General features: G+C 42.0%; 1 protein-coding gene across 1 annotated transcript in view; it reads right to left on the bottom strand.

Moving 5' to 3' along the window:
• Positions 1–24,656, bottom strand: part of Scd5 (stearoyl-CoA desaturase 5) — a 101,043-nt gene that overhangs the window by 23,298 nt on the left and 53,089 nt on the right. Inside the window, exons 2-3 of the mRNA XM_090343339.1 lie at positions 18,917–19,047; positions 5,836–6,041 (exon numbers count right to left, since the gene is read on the bottom strand). Of these exons, the coding sequence (XP_090199465.1) occupies positions 5,836–6,041; positions 18,917–19,047 (337 nt within the window). The remainder of the gene's footprint in view (positions 1–5,835; positions 6,042–18,916; positions 19,048–24,656) is intronic.

Here is a 24,656-nt window from a genome sequence, read left to right as displayed (position 1 = left end):
ACTGCCAAATGCTGTGCTTCAGACAAAAGAACTGAGTAACAATTGCAGTGCCACCTTTTCTTCCTTACACACAGGATTTTATTCAAGTGTGCTAGGATCGAGAGGCTATATGTCTGCAATTTCCTGAATGTAGACATACCCAAGAAAAGGAGGGTGGAAAGGCTGTGTGTATTTTGGGAAGACTCCTTACAAGCAAGTGATTCAACTCATCAGTCCACCCCTTTGCTCACCTCCCCTGCCCCTCCCCCCCAACTGTCTTCCTGTTGGAGTTTAGTGGTCAGCATATACCATGAATGACAAGAATTGATGTTGCATGCTATAGTTGGCTGAGGAGAAACATAAGAGGACCTAATCCTCTCTACTCACCCCATGAGGCCACCATCTCTAACCAAGACTGCTGCATTCCACAATGCTTTTCATTATAAAAGAACTCTGCCTTGTATTTAATCTAAAACACACATCCTAACAAACAGAACTATTCTCAACCAGAACCAGCACTGGTGAATCATGCCTATAATCCTAGCTACTCAAGAAGCTGAGATCTGAAGATCACAGTTCAAAGCCAGCCCAGGCAGGAAAGATCCTGAAACTCTTATCTCCAATTAACCACTAAAAAACTGGAAGTGGCACTGTGACTCAAGTGGTAGAGTGCTAGCCTTGAACTGAAGAGCTCAGGGACAACATCCAGGTCCAGAGTTCAAGCCCCGTGAATAACAACAACAACAAAAAAGAACTGGTTGTTCTCAACCAAATACATGGCTCACTTCCAAGTATATCCACACAATTGCAGGACTTAGGTGAGGAGTGCCAGTGGAGACCCCTGGCCTGGCTTTCTCGCTTCTCTTCTCACCTGTAGTTTTGTCTACTCTGAGCTCACTCTTAACTAGGCTTGAATCACCATGCTACCACTATCCCTCCGCCACAATTTTGGCCTGTGTACATACTTTTTAGGAGGACAGAACCCAGATAGAGGCTGATACAGACTTTGGAACTGGGCTTTGGGCTTCCTAGACAATGATACTAAGGTCTAGCAACTGAGCATGGTCTAAAATCTGAGAAGATTCTAGCTGCCATGTCCCTCAGACTCCATGATCTCCTCACCTTAGGAGAAGAAGCATATCTCTTTATACAAAGATGGAAGGAGAGGCCTTAGCAGCCAGGGTCTAAAAGCAACCACTTTCTTCTTGACCTTTCATCTATGGAAGTCTGACGTTGCATTAGCCACAAACACAGTGAAGTGTACAATCGTCTGGTTAACTACTTGCTCTAATAGCCTTGGGAAAATTAATTTCTGTAGGGAAAGTATGAAACTATAGCATGAGCTATAGGGAAACTATTGCTTTCCCATCCTAGTGTATCTTCTTTTAGTACACCATATAATAGAAAGCCCATTGAGCCCAGAAGCTATGTTTTTCTCTAGTCAGTGGTCCTTAGGATAGTCAAGCCCACATTTAGCTATGGGTCCAATGCATTGCTGTGCTTCTACCCTGAGTGGACTGAGGATAGCCTCTAATCTGATCTCCATCACTTGCATAGCCAGTTCTTTGAGGAAACTCCAAGAAGCGTTTGGCTGTGTCTGTTTGCACAAAGACTGTCCCCTGGGAGTGAGGTGTGCACAGTGTATATGCCAAACTGGAACAGGGACCCCTGCCCTCAGAGAAACAAGCAGAATTCAATAGAAATGACCCCAAATCAACTGAACACTTTCCCCTGTCACTCAGGAAGTAAAGGCTGAGTCCTGATGGGACAGTACTGTAGACAAGGTGATTCCCTCCAATTCACATACCCCAAGCACTGACTTTGATTAGCTTGATCCTGGCAGAACCTGTAGAACCAACTTGATGAATGTGAGAAAACTTAACCACTGTTCTGTCTATGTGTGTCTTGGACAGTTTTTGCTCTTTGTTTTTTTTTTTTTCACTGAATTCAATGAGCAAAAGTCTTACTGTAGACCACCAAAGGTCTCTGTGTTCTCTCTGCTGGATAATTACCAAAAGACCTGAACACCTTCCCACATGGCTAAGAGCTATATGACTTTCATACAGTAGGTGTAACCAGAAGAACACTAAGAAAACAATCTGAGATGTAGAGACCGTAGAGACCTGGAGCTCCTGCTTTCTGTCCACATATTTTATTGGTTTCCCCAAAGATGTGCTGTGTGTCTGTGTCGATGCAATTTAAAGTTTTTCTGTAATATTATGCTGTTTTGATGTCTTCAAAACCTTTCAGAATGCCTTCCTGAGGCCAGCCAATTCTGAGAGGCACAGTGTTCCCAGCCTGGAGTACACTTGTGACACATAAGTTAACTCATCCAGGGCTGGACTCCTGTGCCTGCCCATACACAAGAAGAGTCAACAGTCCTCTGCTACAGGCAACAAGAGACCATTCCTATAGCTGACAGCTTGTAGACTGAAGTGTTTCACTAAACCATATAATAGAAAGCTGACTGAGACTGAGCGCTGGCAGCTTGCACCTGTAGTCTAGCTGCTTGGGAGGCTGAAAATCTAGGATGACAGTTTGAAGCCAGCCTGAGCAGGAATGTCTGTGAGACTCTTTAATTAACCAGCAACCCCCCAAAATGGAGGTGTGGCCTGAGTGCTAGAGTATCCACCTAGAGCAAAAAAAGCTAAGGAAGAGCAAAAGGCTCTGAGTTCAAGTCTCAGGACTGGCACAAAGAAAGAGCGGGGAGGGTGAGAGAGGGGGGAGGGTGGGAAGGAAGGGAGGAAGAGAGCAAGGAGAGAAGGAGGGAGGTGATTAAGCTGAAGCATGAAGCTGATTTAAGACCAACTAATCACAAACTGTGCACCCTACCTGCTCTACCTTGCCTTTCTAGAGGAGCCATCGAAAGGACTCTAATCTCACTTTGCCTCTTGCTCCTATTTTCTGCCTCTAGACTACATGAAAGTACCCCATGTCACCCCTGCATAGGATCCCAAGCCTCTTGTCTCCAGGACCTATTAGTATAATGGACTTGGTAATTCTGGGCATTTCTTTGTCTCCCCTTGCATTTGCACCTGACTGATTAGCACAGAAATAAAACAGGAAGTGGGGAAATGGAAGCATGGGCCAAATGATTTGTAAGGTGCCTTGTGGTGTTAAGGGTCAATGGCTCAATAAACATTTATAATATGATAGCCATGTGAAATACTGTTCCCTATTTTTTCCTGACTACCACCTCCATCTTGCTCAGGTCTGGTTCCTTCTACAAGCCCTCCCTCACTCTTTACCCCATGGGGTGGTGGGTGAGAAGACTCATCTCATTCCCACAGAGGCCTGAGCTGTGTTGCAGCCCTCCCTCTCACTGGGGTATAACTGTCTGGAAATTAATTTGTGAGTTCCCAACTCCTTTGCAAATTCTGAGAGTGCAGAAGCTCATCTTTAGAGCCACATGCTCAGACCTCGTGCCCAACAGGATCTCAGATCTCTACGAAACAATGATACAAGTGAATGACTTCTAATAGCCAGGGCCCTCTTCCTGTCACTGGGGTGGAAATGAAAGATGTTCTCCGATAACTACTCAGAGAACTTGCTGAAATCATCTTTGTTCCTTAGACTGCATTTAGAAACGGTCTTGGAACATATGTACCACTAGCACACATAATGAAGCAGATTACAATACTATCCAGGGGAAAGGGAGAGAAAAAATTTCCATTTTTACAGTAAGAAACTCAGACTATTATATGCAGCCCAGGTTTTATTAATAAAACCCTTTGCCTTCTTGTGTGAGCTTTCCAAATTAATCTAAGGTTTGATTGTCTCAAAGTGTTACTGATTGTATAGTGATATCATTTATCACAGAATTGGGAATGACAGAAGTGGTTAAATAAAAAATTTATATCTTTAACAATTTATATCCACAATATAATCTGAAGTTAGAGACAAGACAGAAAGTCACATATACAATGTAGCTGCCATCATGACACATATATCAAATACATGCATGCAAACTGAATATTACTGGTGGCTGTATTATCTACTATAAATTTTTCCAGCTCTTTCTTTTTTTCTTCCTTTTATTTTCCTTTTTGTGTGTATGCAGATATTGGAGCTCGAGTGTAGGGCCTGGGTGCTATCCATTAGCTTTTTTGCTCAATGCTGGTATTCCATCACTTGAGCCATGCCTCTCCTACATTTTTGCTGGTTAAAGATAGAGTCTCAAGGACTTTCACAAGCTGGTCTTCAACCTTGATCCTTAAATCTCAGCCTCCTGAGTAGCTAGAATAACAGATATGGGCCACCAGCACCCAGCTACCAGGTTTTTTTTTTCTCGAATGACCTCTAATATTTTACTCTCAGGTTGACAAATGAAAATCAATAAATCTTTCATTGCTCATTGAAAATATCTCATTATTTTCTGCTAAAAACTTTAGGCTATAGACACTAAGTGAGTCTACCTGAAAGAGTTGTATTAAGACACAACCCTACAGTGAAAGCAACAGAAGTAATAGAAGACATTTGGAAGCTTCTAACAAAATGTCCAGATAATTAATAATTCTCATGGCTGACATTCAAGAACTCTTAGTCTGAGCCACAAATTTCCCCCCTTTTATTTTCCTTACATTTTCATAAAAGCTATGAGAGATGACTATTGCTATTATTCCCATTTTACAGATGGATGCAGTTGTAGGTTGCTTAATTTGCTCTAGGTAAGTGGGAGCTTGGGGTTTGATTCCCATTTTATAGATAGATGCAGTTGTAGGTTGCTTAATTTGCTCCAGGTAAGTGGGAGCTTGGGGTTTGATTCCCATTTTATAGATGGATGCAGATGTGGGTTGCTTAATTTGCTCCAGGTCAGGGAGAGCTTGGGGTTTGATGGAGGCAGGCCACTCCCATGGTCCACCATTTTCTCACTCCATTTGTGTTTCTTCCAGTGAAGGTAGAAGGAGAGGCTGCCAGGGAAAGGAACCCATTCGAAACCATACTTTCTCATGCAAGGATTCTTGTGTTGGATGGTGGCATGAACTCCGTTTCCAATTTCTGCCCAAACAGACTGCATACTGATGAGTCTCAGGCAACTCAGAGATGGTCTTCAGAAACCACTTATCTACTGTATTATCATAAAAGACAGACCAGAACATGATCTAAAAGTTGTTCTCTTTATACATAAATCCAGTACATTAGGAACAACAAGTACATTTATCAACATTAATGGGGCCAATTGCAGACTCAGACTAGCCAGGACATGGTCATGCCGGCTTTAGGTGACTAAGGGGCAGCCCTTCTGCTCGCTAGTACAACCTTGCTACAGGCCCTCTTTCTTCATTTTCACTTTGACTACTAACCAACTGAATACATTCAGTTGATACTACTTGGGTATGTAGTTGCTGTGAGGCTCCTTGTTACATGATCGTATTTTTCTCTACTCAGAAAAATTGCAAATATAACATTTCCATGGGGGAGGAGGTGTCAGGGAGAAAACTATACAAGACAGCAGGATACTGGAGAGAAGTGATTCTGTCAGAGACAAGAGTGTCACTAAAATAAAGCAAAACATCCTTCCCACATCTGGTCACACATGGTGACACATCTATGACCATACTAGGAAAACACAGTGAAAAATTCCTTGAAATCAACCAACCCACACTGCTCAGAAGGAAAAGATATTGGGTTTTATGAGAATCTATTACAGTGAAACTTCAACAGAAAAAACTTGATGAGCAAAAAATATATATTTTTTTAAAACAGGAGGAGGGGAGCCTGACAATAGGGTGCGGTCTACAGGGGGAATACCTGAGGAGAATTCAATAGGGCTTTGGGGAAGTCACTGTACTTCCTTCTGCTCTGTCTCTTGCCTGGCCTCCAGGGAACAACTCTCTATGAGCGCCATTGACTTACTTTCTCTGGAACTGAACCACAGGATCTGCCAGCAGGTCTGTGACGTCAAGCTTCTTTCCCTTCTCAATGACATCTGGATGCTTGCGTACCTGCAGCCACCCGATGTGGGAGAAGAAGAAGCCTCGGCGGGCGTTATGGGGGTCAGCGTCTGTCTCCGAGTACTTGTGGTGGGCTCGGTGGTCCCTTGCCCACTCAAAGATATCATTCTGCAGAGAGAAAGTAGAGCCTGAACAAAGAGGCAAAATGCCAAATGCCTTCCTGGAAAAACACTCAGTTTCCCCACTCTGCCCACTTGTACTTTCCTCCTAGCCTGCACCTCATGTCTAAGCCTGCGGGTGATCAGGGTGGCTTTTGTCAGCAAGGGTAAGCCCCCATTTCATCTGATCTTAGTTTACGTTTGGGATGTGCACCCTGAGAAGCTCATATTGGTAGGTAAATGAGAGGAGAGATCTGGAGTGCTTCTACGTCATTCATGTGGTACTACTAACAAGATCATTTCTAACAGAATAAATAAAGGCCCAACCTTAGGATAGAGTTTGGCTTGTCAGAGGAGGGGGAAGCATAGAGTAGGATAGGAGAGTGTGTTGGTTCCAGGCTTGGATATTTCTGCCTCCCTCTCAGTTTCAATGATTCTCATAGCCCACTCAGAGCAAGACCTAAGGAAGTTAAAAACTCTCAGAGGTACTTGACCAAATCTCTGTGAACAACTGACATTGACTATGACCATTCTAGTAGTATATCAAAAAGGGAGGGGAAGAAATGGCCACTCAATGCAGAATCTAGTGTACAGTCTCCACAGAACACTTCTCTGTTTAGCACACCCTACTGAGCCTCGTATGATGGGAGGAGGTACTAGAAAGCATCAGGGTCCTGGGTGAGTGGCAGGGACCAGGATGGTTATTCGAATTAGTGAGACTTTATAGCCATGGCCTGCTGAATCTACAGACATTCAACTGACACTGTTGGGTGTGTTTTACTCTAATAACGCTTTAAAACAAATTTTAGAGCAAATGAAATTAGGAAATAGTGTTTTTGAGAGGAGTTCTGAAAATAGAAAGTATAAATAGTAATTAAATCTTTTCTTTCTACAATCCTGGTGGTAGTGTTTTATTTAATAATATTCAAGGTTATTTTTATAGGAACAATTCATATTGTTCTTTAAAATTTTTCAAAAATCTTTTTGTCAGGATGATACATAGAGGAGTGACAGTTACATATGGAAGGTAGTGAGTACATTACTTCTTTTTTTATTGTTGGGGTAATGTATAGAGGGGTGAGTACATTACTTCTTGAACATTGTTATCCTTCTCATGTTTGTTTCCCACTTTCTCTCCCCTGCCCCTCCCAAGTTATAAAGTTCATTCCTAACATATTGTCTTGTAAATATCACTGTCCTTTGTCTGACCATCTTATTTTCCCCCTTCCCTTCCTCAATTCAAATAAACAAATAGATGTATATTCAATACACTAGCTTAGGTAATATTCATCTTTCTGATAAGAAAGGAAGGGATTATTTCATGCCCAAATGTATCAGCAGTTCTTCTAATCCAAAGAAGCATTCTGAGTTTTGGTTTCTTTGGTTCACTCAATGCTGCTAGAGCCTAGTTAAGTTTTTTTTCTTAATAAAAAAGTATTATTATTAAGATGTGGTACAGCAGGCTTACCATTTCTTAAGTCAAGTAATGAGTACATTTCTTTTTTTTTTTGCAGCATCACCCCTTCCTTTACTTTTTTCCAGTTTCTCCCTCTCTCCCCAGCCTACAAGTAACATAGTTCATTTTCCACGCTATATACTTAATATCATGATCACCTTTGTTCACACTTCCTCTTTCCCTTTGCTTCTCCCAAGAGACCAAAAAACAAAAACAAACACCACCACCATCAAGATCCTAGTTTGTTCATCCCATAGCATCACTGAAAAAGATTTTAATTTGCTTAACCCTTCAGTAATGGGATAGAGAAGACAGAAAAGAGGCTGAAGAAAGCGAACATAGTGATGCATGCCTATAATCCCAGCAATCAGGAGACAGAGGCAGTAGGGTCTCAAGTTTCAGGTCAACCTAAGCTACATAGCAAAATTTTTGTCTCAAACGTACCTCATTCTCCTGCCAAGCAAACAAAAGAAGCCTATGAAGCAACTTTGCTGGTAAAGAAAATAGGTACATAGAAGTGTGTTTGAGGTAAAAATTATAACTTGGCTTATTTTAATGCTAAAGAAGTATTTAGAATGTACCAGTGTATTTAAACATAGTATGTGAAGAGTATCTTATTTATAACTACAGAATTTGGAGTCGGAAAAGAATTGCTTTTATTACAGTGCCCATCTGAACACAATGGCATAGGAAAAGAAAAGACCCTAATGTGCCTTACTCACAGATGGTAACATTAAGACTTAGAAGACATTTATCCAAGTTCATCTAGTAAGTCAAAACAGTAATAGAACCAATACGGAGATCCCTGGATGCTCAGTCTCTAGTGCTAGCAAGTCATACCCTCGTTATTCAAGTGCAGAGGTATAGAGAACTCTCATTTTTCTTTTTAAAAAGTTGTATTAACATTTCAGTTCCACACAATTTTTTAAAGAAACTCTAAGTAAGATGTCCCAGAGTAGTAGAAACATTCTCAAAAAAAATTAAGTATAATAAAAAAGGCTTCCAAAAAGTACCAAGTTTAATGCTGACAAGTTGGAGGAAAGATCTTCATCTTGATTCCTTTTGTGTTGACTCCATCCTAACAGAAACAACTTGACTATAATTACGGGAGAAGACGAGGGCTCAGGCCATGTTCCAAAAAAAAGGCAAGCCTGTAACTGAGCTAAGGCATAGTTTTGTAATCCTTTGTCATTAGTTTCTGTCTAACTGTAAAGTTCAAACCAGTGGGGAAAACTGAACTCAAAAAACAAGATGAGGGGCCAGGAGTTTGGCCTAGTGGTTAAAGTGCTTGCCTAGCATGCACGAAGACCCGGGTTCAATTCCTCGGTACCACATACATAGAAAAAAGCCAGAAGTGGTGCTGTGGCTCAAGTGGTAGAGCCCTAGCCTTGAGAAAATCCAGGGACAGTGCTCAGGCCCTGAGCCCAAGCCCAGGACTGGCAAAAAAAATAAAAAATAAAAAATAAACAAGATGATAGTCACTAATAAAGTAGATAAAGAAATGGCACCAGGGGCTCGCTGCTGTAATCCTAGCTCCTCAGGAAGCTGAGATCTGAGGATTTCTGTTCAAAGCCAGCCCAGGCAAGAAAAGCCTGTGAGACTCCTTTCTTAAACTAACAACCAGAAAACTGGAAGTAGAGCTGTGGTTCAAAATGACAGAGTGCTAGCCTTGAGAAAAAGAGTTCAGGGACAGAGGCCAGGTCCTGAATTCGAGGCCCACAATTGAAGAAAGAAAGAAAGGAAGAAAGAAAGAATGAAAGAAAGAAAGAAAGAAAGAAAGAAAAAAAGGAAGGAAGGAAGGAAGGAAGAAAGGAAAGAAGGAAGAAACGAAGGAAGGAAGAAACGAAGGAAGGAAGAAACGAAGGAAGGAAGGATAGGTAAAGAGCAGGATTCACACCTTCACACCCAAGGCCCTTCTCTTTCTACTCATCTACATTTTGCTGCCACCTGGAGTGACTGGGAACTGAAGCATAGGTGCAGCTAAGAGCCTGTGCGTGAGAAGCATTGTGTATACTGAAGAAGTGTACGCAGTGAGGGTGTGTTTTAGAACAGTCAGTATGTGCTTTATAGACAAGCAAAAGAGAAAGCTGAGGATCAACGAGGGGCGGGCGGTGAAGTTAACTGTGAGAATGGGAAGTGAATCGAGATTGCTGTACCAAAATCCATAGCCCCCAGCAGTATCCTGATGGTAATCCAACCATTCTCTCCCTGCCAGAGTTTACACAGTACTGACAGTGTTTATGGTGCACACACATGCACACACACACACACACACACACACACACACACACACACACATGCTCTATGAGCAAATCACAACTCGGCTATGGAAAAAGTCATTCTATCATTGAGGCAAGTTGTCTCTACCTTCTACTAGAAACTACGATTCAAGGTTCTCTAAGGTTAGAACCTAATCTGCTCCAGATCAGAGGCCCATATTCAGACAGTGACAAACATTCTGCACAATCTTCATTGTTGATACTGGGTTAGCCCCGATTTCCTTACAGATAATGCTAACCATCAGTAAGAAAGTCCAAAAAAGGTCCTGGCATCAGTCTACACCACAAGGCATGAGGAAGTATTGAAAGAGCAAGTTGGCCCCTGATATCTCCCACTTTGTGTAAGTTTTAGTGAGCAAGAGTTGAAAAGAACATCTGAACCGCCTTAAAAAGTGGTGGGTTTGGGGCCAGGAGTGTGGCCTTGAGGTAGAGTGTTTGCCTAGTATGCACGAAGACTCAAGTTTGATTCCTCAGTAACACATACATAGAAAAAAACCTAGAGGTGGTGCTGAGACTCAAGTGTTATTGCTCTAGCCTTAAGAAAGCCCAAGCCCCAGGACTGGCACCAAAAAAAAAGTAGATTTCTTTTTTTGCCTTTATTTTTGTTTTTCTGGATACTAGTGACCACCACTGTAAACTTAGCTACTCAGAAGGCTGAGATCTGAAAAAGATTGTGGGCAGGAAAGTCCATGAGACTCGTATCCCTAATAAACTACTCAGAAAAAGCTGGAAGTGGTGCTCTGGCTCAATGGTAGAGCACTAGCATTGAGCAAAAAGAAGCTAAGGGGACAGTACACAGGCCATGAGTTCAAGCCCCAGGACAAAACAAGAAACAACAATGCCAACAAAATTCATGAAAGATACAATAGGAAAAGATGATAATAATTAGATGTTCGAAACCACGACCAGAATCTTCTTTTGGCATATGAAACTCAAAAATTTTACCATTCATTAAAATTGTTGATCCCTCAACTCCTGTGGAGTCGTTTACAACTTGAGAAGCATCAACCCCCTTCAGACACTGGTGTAGCAGGTCTAGCTGGCACAGACTGAAAGGAAAGCCAGAGCAATGATCAATGTTGAAAACAGCTCAGTGTCTACTGAGGGGGAGAGGAATGGCAGTGAATGGAAGCCACAGACAGAGAGGAATGGCAGCAAATGGAAGCCACCGTGTGTCTGGCAGACGCGATTTTATTTAGCCACTTCGCTAACGACCTGGAACAAGACTTACATATTTTACTAATAATGTTTTGGGCTGGTGCTAAGTTAGGAGGTGCAGCAGGCATCCCTGAGGACACAGAAGGAACGCAGATGGATGGAGGGGGGGACTAGAGGCCTGAATTATGAAGAGAAATGATTACCATAAGATTTGATTTAGGAAAAGTGTAAATGAAGGCAGCTGGGGAAGAAATCATCCAAAATACAAAATGATCAGCAAGCTGGGAAACCTGGAAAGCAGCAGCAGAAGAGCATCTGGCAGAAGAGCAAAGGGATAAAGAAGAAGCTGCAGCAGCATGTTATCCCAGCACAAACAGCAGGTAGGAGGAACAGAAAAGAGTTGGCTTGTGGATTCCAAGGACTGCAAGCTGGGACAATCTGCTTTTCTAGGAGCAGAGGAGGCTACTAGGGGACGAGGTGTATGGTTTCGGAGATTTGCTCTAAACAATGCTCTTCTAATGATCCTCTTCATGAAAAGTCGCAGAATGAAACACAGAGCTTGGGATTACAAATACTCCAGAGTTGACAGGAGCTTCATCATCAATAAACCTAGAATGTAGAAAACCTGGCAGCTAGCTACTTATCAACCCACCCCGAGTAAGTAGATCCCTAAATACCAATTTTTGGCTGGTTACGGTGGCTAGTGCCTGTAATCCTAGCTAGTCAGCAGGCTGATCGTGGTTCAAAGCCTGAGCACTAAAGTCCATGAGACTCTAATCTCCAATTAACCACCAGAGAACCAGAAGTGGCACTGTGGCTCCAGGGGGAGGGTGGTAGCCTTCAGCTGAAGAGCTCAGGGACAATACACCAGCCCAGAGTTCAAGTCCCAAGACAGATTGAAAAAGAAAAAGTGCAAAAAATGTTTTGGTTTACAAAATTTTAATTACCTGAAAAACAATTAAGAAATGCATATGTGGTACAAAGCAGGTAAGAGCTGCGTTAATAACCTGGTGCTGGTGGGCCAGACCTAAGGCTGAGACGTGGTTTGAAGCTATTCCGAGCAGACAAAAGAAAGAAAAGAGGAGAGGAGAAAGAAAAAGAAAGAGGAGAGGCCCAAGTTCAAGCCCTAGTACTAGTACGAAAAACAAAACAAAACAAAAATAAAACTATGTATTACAAGTAAATATACTGAATGACTAAAATAAATTAATTAAACGGGACATGATAAATTGCACAAGACCCTACTCACTAATGTACAGAGGCCAAAGGAGGCTAAACATAGGACTAGTGGGGAAAGGGTCAATAGCCATGGGCAGACAATTGCATACAATAATGTTCTATGAGGTGAACTCCAAGAAAAGAGAGAAAGAGGAGACCTCTCTGAGCCTGACCATGGAGTCTGCCTGGGAGTGTACCCCAATAAACTTGCCTTTACTTGCCTTATTTCTCCCTGCGGGATCTTTTCTCACCAAAAACCTTATGTTAAAATGGAACTGTAAGCCCTGTGTACATCATCTTGACAATACCCCACACATGGGGTGGGGAGGGAGAAGAAAAGAAAAGAAAGCAAGGGACATTCTTTAGCTCCCATGGTTCCTGTTTTTGTTTTCTTTTCCTGTCGTCTTGTGTGTTTGTTTGTATTTGGGATGGCACATAAAAGGTGGAACAGGACAAAGAAATGTAACTGTGATATTCACCAGACACTACTTGGAAATGAACTGGATATCTTATGGGTGGTGACAGGAGGGAAATAATGGAAGAGAACAATGGAAGGAGAGACGGTTCAAAAAGAATCGTACTGATTGTACGAGATTCATATAACTGTAACCCCTCTATATATCAGCTATACAAATATACTAAAAGTTAAAAAAAAAAAAGAAACAAAAAACCTGTATTAATGCCATTTGGAGAGCATGACACAGGAGGAAGCCTGGCCCTGTTGACTATATGTCCCCATCTTTCCTGGGGATCTCTCAGGCTGTCCCATTCATTTCTTTGAGTTAAATTTCCTAAGGTGACTTCTCTTCACTCACCTACTTTTACTGACCTAGATTCCCAACAAAGACAGAAAGGAGGCATCTCAGGGCTGGAGATTCTCTGTCTTATAAGGTATGTTTTTATTGGTGGGATGGAGAGTTAATCCTGCCAGGTAGAGCAAGACAAAACGGTTGTGTGTCACACAGCAGGCTTGGGAAAGTTCTCTCTCCTCCTTGTACCACTTCATCTGCCAGACCTTGCCTGCCGTGACTGAGAGAGTTATAAAGCAGCAGGAAGAGAGCAAGGATGCTTTGATGAACTGATAAATCACCATTGTCAAGAACACAGGATAGGAGTTGCTGTTCAGACACATCAAGCTATCTGCTCTTTGCACCTGACTTATAAATAAACCCAAGGGGACAAAATTCTCTATAAGAAGAGAATGTGAGACCCACCATGTCATCAGCCTTCCCTACAACAGAAAGGCTTCTCAGGATATTCAGTTCACAGAAGAAGGAGTAAACATCCATCCATCCATCCATATCTATCTTTGTGAAAAGGAAGAAAGCACACAGTTTCTCACCATGCAGCTGAGAAGATGGATGTATGAGGTGTGGGTTCGAGGTCAGGGAAGATGGCAAACAAGGAAACTGGAGGGAGAGTTCTGAAGGAACAGTGTTTGTCTTTCTTCCACCCAACTGGTAAAACATGCTCTGCTAGCAAGAATGAACACTGCCGTCCCGTGGCCTGCCCTGAGCCCTGACAGGCACTAAATACTTGTGTACTTACACACCATTTCTCGCCTACCAAATAAAATGACAGTACCTACATAATTTTGTGGTATCTAATGACTGCATAAGGACTTAATGAAGTGATAATAGAATTTAGCCCTCAATAACTGTTTTGTTTAATTATTAGAATCCTACGAAAGTTCACAACCCACGACAGTGTGACTTACTTGGAATGTCTATATGTAAAAATTGATCCATTCACAATAAGATGAAAGCTACATAAACTGAAAACCAACAGCTCTTCTCAGGCATAGCAGAGACTCACAACAGCTCAGGGTGCAACTCCAAAAATAAAAACAGAAACGGCATAGAGAATCACGGCTCCCATGAGCACAAGCCTGCAGCTTAAACTGGGACAAAAGAACAATTTAACAGTGATGGGTGGGTGGGTGCCAGAGTCTAGGTGAAAAAAGATTGAGAGTTTCTGTCCTGGGAGAGCCCAAAACCTTCATGAAGTTTGCCTCTAGGATCCCTATCAAGTTTTCCTATGAAAATCCCAGGAAAAAAAAAAAACAAAAAAAAACCTCTGGCTTCACACAAAAGAAGAGAGACCAATCAGTTTGAAATACAGCAGGACTCTTTCATTTTCCTACACAAGGACAGTCCTCCAGAGAAACGATGCTACAGAGCATTACCAACTGGAGTTTCACCAAAGCCCGATCTACCTAGAACACACAAAGAAAATGAGACTTTATCATAGAATTTCTCCTATATTAGCCATCTGTCCTTTACTATGACAAAACACTTGAAATAACCAGCCTAATAAGAAAAAAGTCATTCAGCCCTGTTTCTCCCTGTCTGTGGAAATGCAGTACAGGGTGGGGTTACATGGTGGGGGATGAGATCTAGTCACCTCATGGCTGCCAGGAACAGAAAGAAAGAGGCTATCATAGGGTCCTAATACTCTAGGACACTTGACTTTTTTTTTTTTTTGATACTTGTACATTGTAATGACAAGGGAAAGGCTTAGGCTCTATTAAGAAGAAATATCTAGGGAAGCCTAAAGACAGTGGGAGAGACAAAACCATCTGAGGACACAATCTTCATACAACTGCTATTTTAAATGTTTAGTGCCAGTAAAAATCTGAGCCAGGTAAGCATGAAACTTTACACATAAAGTTATTTCTCTCAGATCCTTTTACCTATCGCATCTTGTCCAACTTCAAAAAAATTATAAAGCTTGCTATAAAGACAAAACTACAACTGAAAAAGACAAAGCAAACATCAGAACCAGATTCAGATATGGTACAGAGGTTGGAATCAGACTGGGAATTTAGGAGATGTGTGATTAATATAGTGGTAATTGTAAGGTCTGCTGAAAGGAAACTCCACGCAGTTCAGAAGAGGGTTTATTGCGTGACGAAAGAGCAGACTCTTGCTGCCCAAGATAGAGACAGGTGAGCAAAAGAGCTTAGGGCGGGAAGTGAGAGATTATATAGGGGGAGGGGTATAGACACAGCAGAAGTGGATGTGATCTCAGAGGATGGGTAATACCTCAGTAGGGACCTCCCACTGCCCCCAGGCATGCCAGTTGGCAGGGTTACAGGTGCTGGGCAGGAATTTCCAGGGTGCAGGGGGAGGGAGAGAGCCAAGGGAAGAAGTCATTGCTTCCAGTCGGACCTAACAGTAATGACTATAAGAAGAAACATCTAAGAATAGATTTATAGTAGAATCAGAGAATCAGCCTGAGAGCACAAAAGCAAATTCCTGGAACCTGCTTGTGCAAGTGAACTCTTGGAGATTATCAGGATTCCAACATGTGGGTCCACATTTGACTAGGAGAAAACTGAAAAGCAATTTTTAGGTTGACTTGCATCTTACTGGAAGGAATGAGGATGGACTAGAGATAAACTCAAGGCTTCACTGAAGATAGAGCAGGAAAGATAGGTCCTTGTCAAACATTCCTGAGCAAAATCATCCTTTCACACTAAAAGTGCCTCCACCTTTCCCTGTCCTATAAATAAATCCATCTTGTAAAGAAGAAAGTGAAAGAAGATTAGGATGTTTAAGTCGCAACTTTAAGATTGTTCTAAGGACTCATGATCTTGTGTGTCACATCCACCAAAAGGCCTGCTAATGCTAAGGCAGAGACAATTTTACCACAAACATGTCCATTTTGGCCAAAGGCATAAGCATTCTGCTGGAGGAAAGAGAGGGAAAACCTTTGAAGTGCTCTTTCTATCGTTTAAAAAAAAAAATCCAGGGGGCCATGAAAGGGATGCTAACTCAGTGGCTGCATTAAGTCCATGCGCAGAGTCACTACTCATCAGTGCTGGCAGACCACAGTTCCATCTGCCACTTTCTCAGATTGCTCTCCAGGTTCATAGTCCAGACTAGCTGTTCCTACTGACACCATATATGGAAGCCTGCTCTGCTTACTTCATGTAGTCTAGTTGACTTTGTCACAAAACCACAGAGCCATGAACTACTGAAACTTTCCACTGGGAAATTTGGGGAATTCTAATACTCTACTAGATGGAAAAACTCTAGGAAGGCAAGAATTATTCAATCTACCATCCCTGAAATATAGTAGGTATTTAGTGAATATCTGTGGAATTAATTTTAAAAACAAGAAAACCTCACAAATATGACCTTAAAGTCAAATTTGATGATCCTTAAAAATATTTTTAAAGCTATTCACTTATTTTTCATGTATCTAATCATCACTATGCATGAAGGATTAGAAATTAGGGATTTGGAGAAAGTATGCCATGTCTCATGAAAGATAAGAGGAAGAACAAAAGACTGATACTATAGTAAGTTTAGTATAGTTTTTTGTGATAGTGTTCCTATTATATGGCCCAGGTTGACTTTGAACTCTTCATCCTCTTTCCTTAGTTTCTTTAGTGCTAGGATTACAGGTGTACACTACCATGTCCAGCTACTTTGCACTTTTTATTCATTACTTCATCCCCCCAGTAACTCTATGAGTCAATTTTATTAGGCTATTTTTGCAGACAAAAAAAGGCTGGCAAAACATTCCATATGTAGCAAATGGCAGAACCAAAACTTTATTCAAGACCTAGGTACATCTTGCTACCATCTTTCTCTTCAAGTATTTAAAGTTTCAATCTGATAGTCTGCTATGTGATATTTTGTTAAGGAAACTTTTGTTTTCAAATACTGAGTTATAAACAATTTCATTGGGAAAAGAAAAATCAAGGTGTTCGGTTCTCCATTACAAGTTATTTATCTTGTTTGAAAAAATCCAATAACATGAGTGTTTTATAACTACATCAATGTGTAATTGGAATCTAAATGCTATTGATTCCTTGAGCAAAATAACTTGAAAATTATTGGCTTAAGTCATCAGAATGGCATCGCAGACCTAAGTCATGAGTTTCTATGTTATGATAAACAAAATACAATGCTGAAATAAGATGATGGTTGAACTCCAAATAAGATGCAGCATCATTCACGTTGTCAAGTGTGAACACAGGTCCAGGAAGCTTCCAGCTATTCCTTGGTTTATAACAGCCTACGTCTCAGGACCATGGTACTCCTCCTGACAGAGCTTAAATGACAACACGCGTGTCTCTGTAGCTACCGTCCATCCTAATTCTATTTCCTTAATTAATTGTGTTATCTTCTATTTACTTTCTGAAAGCTCAGCTGCACAGAGAAGCTTAAAAGAGCAAAATACATTCTTTTTTATTTTTTATTTATTTTTTTGTGGGCTTGAACTCTGGGCTTGGGTGCTGTCCCTAAGCTCTTCAGCTCAAGGCTATCACCCTACCCCTTGGACTAAGCCCCACTTCCCATTTTCTAGAGGTTAATTGGAGATGAGAGTCTCAGGTCCTTTTGGGCCCAGGCTGGCTTTGAACAATGATCCTCAGATCTCAGTCTCCTGAGTAGCTAGGATTACAGGTGTGAGCCACCATGCGTGGCATAAAATGCATTCCTACCACAAGAGCAGTTGAGAAACACTCAGGCTTTCTGGTAAGGATGTGGAGGCCCATTGCAGATATGGTCACAATTGGTCACTTGAGTTGCATGTCTGAGTCACAGGGAAGGTGCTAGGCTACTTGAATCCCTGATCCCTAAAGCAATTTAAGAAACCACCATTCCTTCTCAGTGGGTGAATGGGAATCATCTGCACACACAAATGGGTAAAAACCAAAAACAAGTGGCTCCTACACACAATGCCGGGATCAGGTGAGGAACAAAAAGCCAGAGATGCACAATCAGAAAGTGTTCAAAGTGACAGGAAATTTTCTAGCATACAATTTTCCTAAAGAATATTGTCCCATCCTAGTGCATAGTTTATGGCTCCCTACAATTTTCAAGAACTGTGTAACAACAACCTAAAGTTGTAGGTCTGATTTTTACAGATGAACAAACAGGAGATGAGGGCTGGTTCACACCTAGTAACCATCAGAGTAAAGTTTCTGAGTCTTCCACCTCCAGATAAAACAGTCTTCCCCTCATGATCTTGTAGAGCCAACTCAGGGTTGGTAGGAGTGATGGATTTGAAGTCAGGGTGACCTGCATCTGCCTATACTGGAGGTATCCACTGTTAGCTCTAAAAGTTGAGCCAGTTCTTTGACCTCAGTAAGCCCGTTTCTTCATCTCCAAATGGGAATCCACTTAACTTCTTGCTAATGGAGTACCTGTAAGAATCAAATGTGATAGACAAGCTAGGTGTCTGGTGGCTCACGCCAGTAATCCTAGCTACTCAGGAGACTGATATGCAAGAATCTCAGTTCAAAGCCAGTCCCAGTAAAGAAAAAATCTGTAAGACTCTTATCAAAAAAAAAAAAAACAACAGAACAAAGCGAGAAGTAGATCTGTGGCCCAAGCAGCAGAGTTCCATCCTTTAGGGAAAAAAAAAAAGCTAAGAGATAAAACCCAGGCCCTGAGTTCAAGCCCCCGAACTGTCACAAAAACAATGTGACATATTGTATAGCATACTCAGCACAGAACTTGGTCGCTGGATAACTGTGGGGAGCTTCAGAATATGACCACAGGTTAGACTCTGAATGCGAGAAGCTCCCATCCTCCTCCACAAGTCAGCACACTCATAATCCTCGGGGATGTGTTCACGAATCTAAAGATACAGGTATACACAAGTTGGGACAGACTGAGAATGCTTGGGACCAGAGCATTTAGCCTAAGAGGGACGGGAGGGTGGAGGTGGGGGCTGGGGGAAGATAATTAATCCATCCACACACTGCCATCTGCACTGGTGTTCCTAGGCAGAAAGGACCTTCCTCCTCCAGCCCACCTGGAAAGCCATGGAGTTGGCAGCAGCCAGGAATATTCTCAGGGGCAGCTTGGCCTTGTAGGACCTGTGGCTCCACAGGCGATGGGCTCCAGCTGTCACACCCAGAGCAGTCAGGAGGAAGCAGAAGTAAGCTGCAAGACACAAGCAGGGAGCAAGTCAACAAGTGTCACAAGTCTTCTCACCTTCCCATGGGCATTTTGTTTTCCTTCCTGAGTAAGGCCCGTGCAAAAATGATGTCAGAGGAAGAACCCCAACATGAAGAATCACTTGCCTGGGCAGGTGTAGCCTTGCTACAGATTTGTAGCTTCCTAGTAGGAGCCAGAAGCACCAGGAACTTCCTTCAGGAGATTCAGACCTATGTTTAGAAAGCTTTAAATACAATTCTCTCTTGCAGCAAACAGGAGAAGCATTATGTATTAAGGTATCTTAGGGTTATAGATGCAGTCATATCCACATGAGTGCATTTCCATCTCGGGTTTTTTTTTTTGCCAGTCCTGGGCTTGAGCTCAGGGCCTGAGCACTGTCCTTGGACTTTCTCAAGGCTAGAGCTCTACCACTTGAGCCTCAGCACCACTTCGAGCTTTTTTCTATGTGTGCGGTACCAAGGAATCGAACCCGGGTCTTCATGCATGCTAGGCAAGCACTTTAACCACTAGGCAAAACTCCCGGCCCCATCCATCTCGGGTTTTATGATGTGCTTTTACTTGCTGTGTAGTGACATCACTCTCTGTATCTCCTCTTCACTAGAGAGAGTGTGACACAAAGAGTGTGTTTCTAAGTGCAGGGCAAAATGGTGAAGATAAGCCAATCCACAGAGATGGCAAATTTGATTTCTAGAGACCCTCACCTATAGCCTTCTAACAGCCTGGGATGGGGAGATGGTGAAATAGGGATTTTATTCAGCATCAAACTATAGTTGGTGTTGTGGTTGCCATACAAATACATTACTCTCACTATTGCTCATCACAGGAGTCACAGTTCTACAGAAAAACTAGCAGGGCATTATGAGTTCCTCACACAGCAGATGTAAATAATCTCATACCAGAGCAAAGACGTAGGCAACCTACTATAGCTCTTCTCTACAAGAATTATTATGTCAACTTGAGCCGGGAGTTTGGCCTAGTGGGAGAGTGCTTGCCTAACATGTACAAAGACCCAGATTCGATTCTTCGGTACCACATACATAGGCTGAAAGTAGTGCTGTGGCTCAAGTGGTAGAATGCTAAGCCTTGAGGAAAGCCCAAGAATAGTGCTCACTCCCTGAGTTCAAGCCCTAGGTCTGGCAAAAAAAAATCCTTATGTCAACTACTTCAAGAATTAGTATGGCACCTGTACTGGGCATGGTAGGCCAAGCTTGTAATCCTGTCTACTTAAGAGACTGTATCAGAGGTGTCACTGTTGCAGGACAGCCCAGATAGGAAAGATTACAAGACTATCTCAACAATAGCTGGGAAAAGTAGTACATCCCTGCATCTCAGCAGCAAATGGAGCATCACAGTCCAGGCCAGCTTGAATATGAAGCAAAAACTTATCTCAGGAACAACAAAGCTCTGAGATCAATCCTGAACAACACCAAAGGAAAAAAAAGCACAGTGTTATTTTGGTTTTTATTTACATTAAGTCGGATCTGAAAACAAGATTTAGCCACAGCTCTAAGAGTAATGAGCAATTCTGAATACACATAGTTTTTATGGACTTGAGAAACCATTCCTTACCTGAAAGGTTAAAAGCATAAAACAATCCAGGAGCTGATATCTCATATGAGTAGGGGGAGAGATTTGAGGATTTCAGTTCAAAGACAGACCAAGCAGAAAAGTCCATGAAAATCTTATCTCCAAGTAATTACCAAAAATCTGGAAATGGATAAGTAACTCAAGTGGTAGAGTGCCAGCCCTGAGCAAAAGAATGCCAAGGGTCAATGCCCAGGCCCTGAGTTCAAGCCTCTGTACCAGCACACACACACACACACACACACACACACACACACACACACACACACACACACACACAGGACCCCAAAATCACACAAAGTGCAGTAAATAAAAGGCTCAGATCTCCTTTGTGATCATTTTACTTTGGTTGTGAGTCTGTGAAACACAGCTAATTTTCATATCATTCCTGACCTCATGTTTCTACTAATAAAGTTTTTTTCAATTGTCAAGGAGTTAAGGAACAAGTAAGATCTGGTTAAGAAGTCTAGAGTCAGTGAAGGCCTACCAGTACACTGTGTTTTCCTGTTTCACTATTATGCCGTAGATACTATAACCTCCATTTTACGTGCAAAAGTGAGGTCCAAAGACATTAAATAAGCACCTTGGAATCTCCAAGCAACAGAACTAAGGTTCAACTACCAGAAGAGCCCTGCCAAAAGGCTGTCTAATTCTAATGTCATAGTTATAGATCTTGGCTATGATTTGCCACATCTGGAATCTTAACAGGATCTGTGAGGAGACCCCCTCAACGGTACAGCCTGAGAAACCACATGGCCCCATCTGCTGAATTTTTGAGCAGAGTGTAGCACCATGCACTGGCACCTACCGCCAGATGCTTCTCCTTAGGCCTGGGGAAAGGCTACATCGCTCTTTTATGTGAGTTCCATCCAAGTCCTGTTTTTTGTCCCTGTCTCCCTACTCACCACCCCCAGCTCCCTGTGAAGCATGAGCAGCTCTGGGCCTCCAAAGCAGAGCTTTTTGTGTCTAGACACTGGGCTGGGCAGAAGTGCAGCAGGGAGAGGTGGAGGAAGCAAACAGAGCACCAGGACATCACCTGGGGAGGAATAGAAGACACCATGCTTTGATGTCCACTTGGCCAGCCAACTCAAGTGTTCAGAAAACCAGTTCTGGATTCTGGCCAATAATTGATTATTGTTTCCCTCCAGTTTACTCTAGATTCTGTAGACAGGGAAACACCTACAGACCCATAGATGGATGGAGAGAGTAGTGTACAAAATCCAAGTAGGGGGATAAGGAGGTAGTCTCGCGGCAGAATGTTTGTTTAGACTCACCTTTGATTTCCAATACTCTACCATTGATGTCCTTCCAAAAGCTCATCCTTCTAAATACATTCTTCCATGACGATCATGTTCACTTTCTTTCACAGATTTCCTATCTCTTTTACAGTTGAAATACTTCTTTTAAAAAAGAAAATTGTGGGCCGGGAGTTTGGCCTAGTGGTTAAAGTGCTTGCCTAGCATGCATGAAGACCCGGGTTCGATTCCTTGGTACCACATACATAGAAAAAAAAGCCGGAAGTGGTGCTGAGGCTCAAGTGGTAGAGCTCTAGCCTTGAGAAAGTCCAAGGACAGTGCTCAAGCCCTGTAACTGTATCTGACTTTGTTGCCTGGTATTCTTTATATACGTTTATTTGTTTATTTGAAATAGGAAAGGGAAGGGAGGAAAACAAGATGATTGGGAGGGGTGGGGAGAGGGAAGTGGAGACAAAAACATGAGAAGGGGTATCAATGTGTGAGAAGTAACACACCTACTATCTGGCAAATGTAACTGTAACCCCTCTATACATTAGTCTGTCAATAAAAAAAAGAAAAAGGTATATTATTTAGTGATCATGTGAGAATCACTGTGCTGTTTGGTCCACCAAATTTAACCAGTTTATAGATGATAGGGAAGTAGTACATATTAAGTTGGAAAATGTGAGGAAATTACATCTCCCCCAGATTTTAAAATTAGATACATTTGTGCATTTCACAAAAGTCTGCAAGTCACTAAGAAAAATAATTGTAAAGTCTTAAACAAATGTTGATTTAATCGTATTTTCAGTATTGCTTTTGATAATACATTTTAAATTTCTTAAAAAAGAATGTTTGTCTAGAAGGTGCAAGGCCCTAAGTTTCATCCTCAGCACCAGAAGAATGAAAGAGAAGGAGGAAAAGAAGGGTGGAAAGAGAAGTGGCTAGGAGACAACGGAAGGGCATACTTGTTCTTGCTCTGCAATATAGCTAAGTGGTTAGGATGGACCTGGCTCTAAACCCCTGTTAAGTTCTCCACGAGATAATATCTTTAAAGCATGTTCTCTCATCCATAAAGTAGGGGAAGTAATACTTTCTCCATGTTTTTTTTTTTTGTAATGATAAAAGATGTACTACAGTTGGGCAGGATAGTATATGAATCTAATCCCGGAATTCTGGAGGCTTATGCAAGAGGATCATAAACTCAAGTCTAGCCTGGAATGTAGCACAAGATGCTGCCAAGGTAGGAAGGAAGGGGGGAGGGAGTGGGAAAGGGAGGGCAGAAAGAGAAAAATAAAATAAAATAATTTAGTCCATATCTATCTAGGCATATTTTCTCTCCCCTGGTATGAAGGCCATTCCTCTGTCTCTGTAACATAAACCCTCTCTCATGGCTTCACAAGGGTGACCCCGCATTTCACAATGTCTTGAGACATTATTAGTCTTGAAGGATGCTACTTGCATGGCACAGGAAGGACCTGGTTTGGCCCTGAGTATCCATGACATGGATACTTCCTGTAACCAACCACTATGAGTGTCATGGGAGAGAAAACCCTGCTCCAGTTTCCCAAGCAAGTGCGTCTCAGTGTCCCCTGCTCACTCCCTGGGTGCTGCGCCTGTCCTTGCTTCCTCACATCTCTGCTTTGCAAGGAACTCTAGAAATAATTTATTTGATCGAATAGGCTCCAAGCAAAGGATTAGGATAAACAAGATGTAGTATTTTAAGTCACAATAGTCAAACTATAACATGCTATCCGCACCACCAGAACATCTTGGTGAAAGGTAGATAACCGGGGCCACCAGGTGATTCTGCTTCAGAGGCTCTGAGGAGGAACCCATGCATGTTCACCTCAGTCTCACAATCCTTCTGCCTCAGCCTCCTGAGTGTCAGGATTACAGGCGTCTGCAACTACACTCTAAGAACCTTGTGTCTCTAAGGACCTTGCACGTGATACTACTGCTGTTGGCCCTGGTTATAGAGTTTAGCTGTCTGGGTAGATCAGAGACAGTGCCTAGAAAGTGCTGCTAGTGACAGATCAAGGGCCCCCGGAACTTTTTTTTGCGGAGGGTGCGGGGAAATCCCCGTTAAATCTTATGTCAAGTTTGGAAACTCAGGCAATTCCTCCTGTTTCAACTATTTCAGAAATTCAAACTCATAACATGGTGGAGATTACAGGCTGAGAAGCCTCTTTACTATTCAAATCTTTTGAGTTCTATGACATTGATAGGAGTCAACAGTCCTTTTCTGCCATCCATCTCCTACCAAAGCTCCACCTTCTATCTTATGAGCTTCAAGGAAATCCATCCTGTAATCTCACTACCCCACTCTACACCCAAGTGCTGCAGCATCCAAGAAAATGTAACAGAGGACACAGGAAACAGAGGATGTATTTCACACATTTTACACACACTATCTCATGTCCTCAATGAATGCTGTTTTTCTGGTTGATTGAAAGCCTGTAAATGCCAATAATAATAAAAGATTTAGCAGATCACCCAGAAGTATAAAATTACAACACATCATGATACTACCCTGCTATTAAACCATGTATTTGTAATTCCAGCAAAAAAGAACACAAGAGTTGCAGTCTTTCTTTTTTAAAATCTATTCATATTTTAATTAATTGTTATTTTATCTTTTGTACTGGTACTGGGTCTTAAACTCAGTACCTCATGCTCTTGGTCAACTTTTTCACTCAAGATTGGCATTTTACCACTTGAGCCACACCTCTACTTCTGCCTTTTTGCTGGTTAATTGGAGATAAGAATCTCACA

This window comes from Megascapheus bottae, chromosome 13 (genome assembly GCF_031878675.1).
Source record: "Megascapheus bottae isolate mThoBot1 chromosome 13, mThoBot2.hap1, whole genome shotgun sequence".
NCBI classification, from domain to species: domain Eukaryota; kingdom Metazoa; phylum Chordata; class Mammalia; order Rodentia; family Geomyidae; genus Megascapheus; species Megascapheus bottae.
The sequence above is the reverse complement of the archived record's forward strand: the minus strand, read 5'-3'. Positions and strand labels throughout refer to the sequence as shown.